The sequence below is a fragment of the Cyprinodon variegatus genome, unplaced genomic scaffold (genome assembly GCF_000732505.1).
Source record: "Cyprinodon variegatus isolate N-32 unplaced genomic scaffold, C_variegatus-1.0 Scaffold136, whole genome shotgun sequence".
In the NCBI taxonomy this organism is placed as follows: Eukaryota; Metazoa; Chordata; class Actinopteri; order Cyprinodontiformes; family Cyprinodontidae; genus Cyprinodon; species Cyprinodon variegatus.
Window position 1 is genome coordinate 975170 of NW_015150589.1, and position 7684 is coordinate 982853.

Here is a 7684-nt window from a genome sequence, read left to right on the forward strand (position 1 = left end):
GTTTATTCAAGATAATACTATTAATATAATGTGACTTTTCTAGAGAATCATTACACATAGTTATTTTATACAGGGTTTCCACAGTCTTACATAATTTCAGAATTCCCTGACTTTTAACTGACTCAGGATTAGTTTTCCCTGACAAAATAAATGCAGCAACAAGACAATAATAATAACATAACAGGTCACCCATTTACCATGTTTAGCTCTATAACATTTAAATGCACCTCTTCAATGTCTAAGAGAAAAACATTTAATGAACATTTTTAATGTATGACCACTGTACAGAAGACTGCCATATGATAGCGCTTTCTAGCTTGTTTGTCGTTTTGGTAACTACATCAAAATTACCGCTAGGTGGACAAAAATCACGCCATCTGGTGGAAAATCACCCGGCTTTTTCAAATCACGCGAGAATTATACAAAACAACAAAAATGGCGCAAGCAACGCTTCTGGGTCGTTATCATCGAATGTAATTTTAAGTAATATATATATATATATTTTTTTTTTTTTTTCGATCATTGCAGTTTCCCGGTGGGTAAATGCAATGAAATTTGTACTCTCAGACAAATAAAAACTACTTGCCCCAGGAGATGGGGCGATGGTTAACATCGAGCCCTGATTTAACCAGACCAGAACCTCTACCCCTAGACCTACCTGCTTGGTTCTGTTCAGTTCGGGGTCTCCAGCCGCGCAGACGGTCGATCTCCTCCTGGTACTGGATGATGGTTTTTTCCACCTCTGAGAAGATTTCTTCAGCAGCAGCAGTTAGTCTCTGCCTGATAAACTCCCTCAGAGGCTGAACTGAACTCATTGTTGCTGCGCGGACTCGCAATGGATCCCACCACACCGAACAGCTCGATGCTAACAGAGAAGCTAACGATGCTAACCATAGATTGATGCTAACCGCTTTGTTGACTTCTACCGGAAGTCTCGAGTTGTGTTTCCGGTTTAAGCCATAGTTCCGGTTTAAGACCGCTAGAGGGCGCCGTTTCCCCTGAAAGTCATCCACAACGTGACGATTTGTAACAGATTTAAAAACAAAACGACGAAGAGCCATCTTAATAAAATAAGATTCGTTATAAGGTTTTAAATAAGAACCATCTTAATAAAACTAAAATGAATAGATAGAAACTTAAAATAAAAAAAAATACTGAAAACTTTACGGGTTAATTTGACCAAAAACACTTCGTTTTCCAACTTAATGAAATCCATTTATTCAAAGATCCACTTTGCTTATTTTCTGTTCAAGTTTTTGAGGAAGAAATAAAACCAAGGCTTTTTCTACCATCTACTTTAAAACAAGGATTTATTAAATTCATTCTCAAACCTAAAAGGAATAAACTGCTCTTTTGAATTTGTCTGCCTGGAGTTGTATTTCCTGGACGGGGCTGCCTTTTATAGCTCCTTTTTTGTATCTCTGCTTTTGTCTCCTTGAACCCCAGTCGGCCTCGGCAAATGGCCGCTCACACTGAATATTGTGATGTTATTGCTTAATAACCTGTATTAAAATGTTTTTTTTGTTGTTGTTTGTTTGTTTTTTTGTAAGTTATTGCTTAATAAACTGCATTTAAACTTTTATAATGTCACATTCACTTGATGGAACGGAGTAGTTTATCTGCCTCTCAGCCGGCAGCGGCCACCATCAGCCACTACACAGCCGCAGAAGCTGGTTTTCGTTAAATAATTAATTTTCTTTTTTAGTTATTATTCTTGCCATTTTTAGGCAAATACGTTATTTATTAATTTATATATTTTTTCTTGCCGTTTTTTGCCAAATAACTTATTTATTCACTTGTTTTTTTTTTATTTCTTTTTCTTGCCGTTTTTTGGCAAATAACTTTTTTATAGTACCTCTAAGTAGGTAGTTTTTTTTTTTTTATTGTGATGTTATTGTGATGTAACCTGCATTAAAACTTTTATAAAGTCACAATTACTAGATGGAACGAAGTAGTTCATCTGCCAATAACTGGCCTCCATAGTGGACTGCCATAGTGGCGGCCGCTGCCTGCAGAGAATGCCACCACAGTCTCTGCTGGCAGCGGCCACTATGGTGGCAGTGGCCACTATGCTGCTGCTATGGTTCCACCATGGTGGCTCTGTGGTGGGAACATAGTTGCTGCTGCCACTATGATGGCAGTCTCTGCTGGCAGCAGACACTACACTGCCACCATATTCCCCTTTATACAAAAAAAATTAATGAATAAATAAGGTATTTGCCAAAAAACGGCAAGAAGAAAATAAGTTATTTAACAAAAACTGGCTTCTGCAACCACCAAAATGGTGTCAGTAAACCTAGGAGTCACTCGGCAGCCTACTGGCAGGATAGCCGGGCTGTCATCATAGTGGTGGCGTAGTAGCCGGTTCCAATATGCTGCTACTAGAGTGGCTGAGTAGTGCCTGGTGGTGACCCCTGCCAGCAGAGCCTGCCACATGAGTAGGTGATGGTGACCGCTGCCGGCAGAGCCTGCCACCGGCGTAGCTGCGTAGTGGCTGATGGTGGCCGCTGCCGGCTAAGGCCACTTATTGGCAAATAAACTACTCCGCTCCATCAAGTAAATTATAAACATTATGACATTCTAAAAGTTTTAATGCAGTTTATTAAGCAATTACATTACAATATAAATAAAAAAAAACACTATCTAGTTGGAACTACTATAAATGGGTCATTTTCCACAAAACGGCAAGAAAAATACAAAAAAAAAAAAAAACAAAAAAAAAAAAAAAAAAAAAAAAAAAAAAAAAAAAAAAAAAAAAAAAAAAAAAAAAAAAAAAACTAAATGAAAAAATAATTTAGTGGCTGTTGCCAGTAATACACCGTGCCATTTGCCGACGAGCCACAACAAGCCACCGGATTTGCGACAGGAACTGTTGCAACGAGGCACAACGAGCCACCGGAACTGTCACCAGAACTGCAGCAACGAGCCACCGGAACTGTCACAGGAACAGCTGAAACGAGCCACAACAAGCCAACGAGCCACCGGAACTGTCACAGAAACTGCTGCAACGAGCCACCGGAGCTGCTGCAACAAGCCACAACGAGCCACCGGAACTGTCATTGGAACTGTTGTAATGCAGCCACTGCAACGAATTGAGCTCAGCCCTGCTGCTCACACTGAGCCTGGTTCTGCTAGAGGTTTCTTCCTGTTTAAAGGGAGTTTTGCTCTCCACTGTCGCTCAATGAGTCAATGCAATCAACTGGTTTTCCTTAGATAGAAAACTTTGAATCAATTTGACTGTATGATCTGGTGAACTGTAAAGTGCCTTGAGATGACATGTGTTGTGAATTGGCGATATATAAATAAACTGAAATTAATTTGGAGACCAATCAATCTGTTAAATAAAGAAGCTAAAATATTGGCCCTATTTTTGTAAAGACTCAAAAACAGACTGGCTGGGAGATGTATTACAAATCATGAATCTTCATCACAGATTCTGATAAAACGGCTTATAAGGAATATATTGTTTCTGTTGTTACATCAGTTATTCAGAGATACTGTTTTGGTTTTACAAACAATATAATAGTTATTCCAAATAAAGGAACTCTATGAAGAAAAATTATGTTTATAAATCAAGCTCTGTGTTTTTGTAAAGTTACATTTCCAGAGCAGCAGAGTTAAGTCCTGCAAAATTTGAGAATATATAATTAGGAATAGAATTCCAGATGAAGGTTGTTTTTTATATATATACATTGTGATCCAGTTAATCTTTAAGGTGTTATTTAATGCATCAAAATAAAGAAAATAAGACTTAAAGGGACAGATTTTCTTAAGTAGTGGGTTTTGTTTTTCCACATAAGACGGTGTATATTTTCTAAATAGATTTACAAGTTGTTTTATCAACATGTAGATTCTGAGGAGCATTGGGCAGACATGTGATTCACTCGAACGTTGAAAGCAGGACTTTCCCTTTCAGGTCTCTCTGCAGCCTTTCATTAAGGATTTTTTGAATAGGAGAGAAGTTTGTAACATCTCAGTTGTTTATTTTTATTGATCCTAATATCACTGTGTGCTACAGAATTTCATACAGGGATTTCATTAATCAAGGCTGGAAAAATTCACATTTGTTTCAGTTAAGGAAAAGGCCTTTTGAAAAGGACTGGAGACTTTTGTCACTGAAAAGCATCCCTGATAAAGTCAGCAGTGTCATTCGCCAATTGACATAAATATTTCTCTGTCAGCCATGACTGAACTCCCAGGCGAATTGAGTCTAATATGAAATGAAGAGCTGCACAGAAAGCAGAAATAGACTAAACTCCTGGAAGGCCATCAGTTATTGCTGTTATCAAAATCACTCCTATGAATAATAGATGAACCTGGATATTTGCACAGCCAATGCGCTAAACATTATTCTAACCTGTAAACAAAGGTTTGTTTTCAATTTGATAGTTGGGCGAGTACACATTGACTCTAATATAGGCAGAGTGAGCGGCTTCGAAGATTAGAAAAATATAGTCTTTATCACAGAGGTCAGAATTTGTGTTTTTTTTTTTACATTGCAAACACCTGCAGAGCTTTCTGCACAATGGGAAATCCATCATTTGCCTTGGGTTGTTTTTTAAGCTGCATTTCATTGTTTACAACTCTGTCCTTGATATTGTTTATCTCTGCACAGAAACTATTAATAGACTCTTTCACTGATGTGATATGTTTAGTGTGTTCTTGTACAGCCTTTTTTATATCAGAATTACTATGGGATAGGACTGTGAAAGTATCATTGCCCAAAATGCCTTAGCTGACTAACAGGAGAGTCACATGGCGTGACCGGGAGTGAAGTGAAATCTTCTTCCATCAAAACATTGTCTGGAACTGCTTCCAGATAATTGTGCATTGAGTCAATAAGGGAGTTTTTTTGTAGGAGGCACGAGGTTGGCTTTCCAGTGGGGTTAAAATTCGCATAAACAGGCTTGCTAACATGACTGATAATTAGCTTCTTAGCTTTGCTCGTTTTTGTATGTTTAAGACAGACATGGGCAAAGTGGAGTCAACAAGTCATCTCCATGTCATGTATTTGTTCTACCCAGCCACTGAAGCAGGTGAGTCCAATCTTCACCATAAGTTAACCTGTGCAGATTGGACTCACCTGGTTAATTGGCTGGGTAGATTAAATACATGACATGGAGATGACTTGTTGACTCCAGATTGCCCATGTCTGGTTTAAGACAATCAAAAGTTGTAAATTGCAGTAATTGCCGAACAGGTGCAAGTACTGTCTTTATCACTGTATTTCACATGATTGAAGTGGTTGGATTTACAGATGTACTCAAAGTGACTACTTAGGGCACCATCTTGGTCACAGCATAGCTGGATCATAGATATTATTAGTGTGACAACTGTTTATCATGATTGTTTATAGTACTAAGCCTGGTTATTTTGAAAGTGTGACATCAACTTGTTTCTTTTACTGCATTTCCACTGATTATATTGACTGCTGGCCCGATGTTTGAAGAATATGCCCCACTGGCCACAGCAGGTATAAACTTCAACAGTGCTTCTATGGGCTCATACCCAGTCTGCACAGACCAGCGCAACAATTTAATCGTCTTTTATAAAAGCGAAAGACCACTCTGAAAAAATTATTAAAGCACTAACTTACTTAAACTTAAAATACTAAGGGCTCATACTCACTAAGAGCTCATACCAATGACAGGAAACTTGTAATTGAAGTATGTAAGGATGAAAGAGCGAGTACTGGGACGCGGTTACCACATGTACCGGCTTTTCATCTCTGCTGTTTATCTTTCCTTCTAAAGTTTTTGAACAATAAAAAAACGATATTCAAACTATATAGTGAAATAATAGAAGTAGATAACCATAAAAATAGATTATAACGATTTTACAATAAATTAAGGATGCAAAAAAATTAAGGATACAAAAAAATCCACCCACAACAATTATTATTTTTATTTGTGTTAACAACAGAATCGGGTGGACGGCGTCGACATTTAAGGTATGAACCTCTGAAGGTGGAGACAGCAGGTTAGTGACCACATCTTTCTGGAAGTGGATGAACGTAAACAAGTGAGTCACTAACCTGGTCTTATAGTTCAGTCTGAGTCCAGAGGAAGCGGATTGTTCCGGCCAGCGGTTGTCACACAGCGAGTCCCAGATACTGATGTATTGGAGGTCAGAGGACAGGCAGGAGATCAGAACTAATGCAGATAAATGTAGGCAGGATAATACAGACTGTGAAGCCAAAGCTGTTGTTGAAGATGGTCGGTTTTTGAGACCCAGGAGGGCAGAGATCTGGTGAGACAATGAAGGAGAATCCAAGGCGGAGTCGGGTACCAGTTCCAGGTTCCATACGAAATGGGGCTGACAGGCTGGACAAGGGCAGGCAGACTCAGTGGTTGGGAAAGGGTTCCCCTCGGTTCACAAGCAGGCAGGGATCAGACAGGAATCTGAAGACAATTCAGGCAAACAGATCAGATGGGAACGGGCAGGCTCAGAGGTTGAGAGGTAGAACGGGTCAGGATCAGGCAGTCCAAACACAGGAACGCTAAGCTCGAAATTATCTGGCACTGATGACTGGTCTGAAGGCTGGGTAAATAGAACCTAATGCAGGGTCATCAGGTAAGCAGGTAATGAGAACTGGGCGAAGCTAAGCAGGTGTGTTAAATGAGTGATCAGACCAGGCATCAATGTCAAGATCATGACTCTTTGAGCAGACAGATGATGGCTGAGAGGCGAATGGCAGGCTTTAAGCAGGCTTTGAATAGCTGAGATGATGGCTGAACAGGCTGGAAACAGGCTTTATGCAGGCAGATGATGGCTGAACAAGCTGATACAGTAACTATCTTTGAGGAGGCTGGAGACATGTAAATCTGATTGGTGACAGGCCGAGGCTGTACAGATGAGACCAGAGTAAGACGGCAAAAAGAATCCGGTGATGGCAGGGCAAGTACAATAACACAGGAAGGTTGGTGTTGCACACATTCACTGGAGAGAACCTCACATAGGCAAGGAGGAGACAGTCTGGTGAAGACTGACAGAGAGAAGCATGTATTAATAGGCAAGATCACACCTGGGAGGAATAAGTAATCAAAGAGAAAGGTGCTTCTGCTCTTTCAAAACAACAGAGTGGAACAGAGCAGAGAGTGGTAAACAGCCGCATCACAAAAACAATTAAACAGGCAGGATGCATGACAGTGCTGCCATTCTTTAATGTGGTGATCTCTCTATGTATCATAAAGAGTAGAGGATCATCTTTCTTTGCAAGCTGGCAAAAGAGTGATGTTTTAGTACCTGCTGAGTTATTGAACTCGATCTTACCCCAGAACTATTTCTTCAGGACTGGAAAGAAAACAGCTTAAGTCTCTATTTCATGTCTTTAGTTATTCTTTTTACTACATATCTTTCAGGAGTCGGGTATCTCAAGTCTTCATCACTGGAAGGTGCTGAAAAATTAGCTTCTTCCTTTTGGGCTCTGATTGATGGCAAGTTATTTGGTCTAGAGATGGGCATCGTGGAGTCACCAAGTCATATTCATACCACATTTTGGTTCAATCAGCACAGCTGAGTTCATTGTGCAGGTTGGACTCTCCTGGTTCAGTGGTTAGGCTGAAGAAATACATACCAATACATGGTGTGGAGATAACTAGGTGACTCTACAATGCCAATCTCTGATTGGTTCACAACCGGATTTTGCCTCAAAGACTCCAGTCCTTGGATCAGTGGAGCTTAT

At 39.7% G+C, this 7684-nt stretch overlaps 1 protein-coding gene across 1 annotated transcript in view; it reads right to left on the reverse strand.

Annotated features, from left to right (window-relative positions):
• LOC107085897 (zinc finger protein 629-like) overlaps window positions 1–904 on the reverse strand; it is a 32321-nt gene extending 31417 nt beyond the window's left edge. Inside the window, exon 1 of the mRNA XM_015376534.1 lies at window positions 659–904. Coding sequence (XP_015232020.1) covers window positions 659–815 — 157 coding nt within the window. The 5' untranslated portion in view covers window positions 816–904. The remainder of the gene's footprint in view (window positions 1–658) is intronic.
• Window positions 905–7684: the final 6780 nt, after the last annotated feature.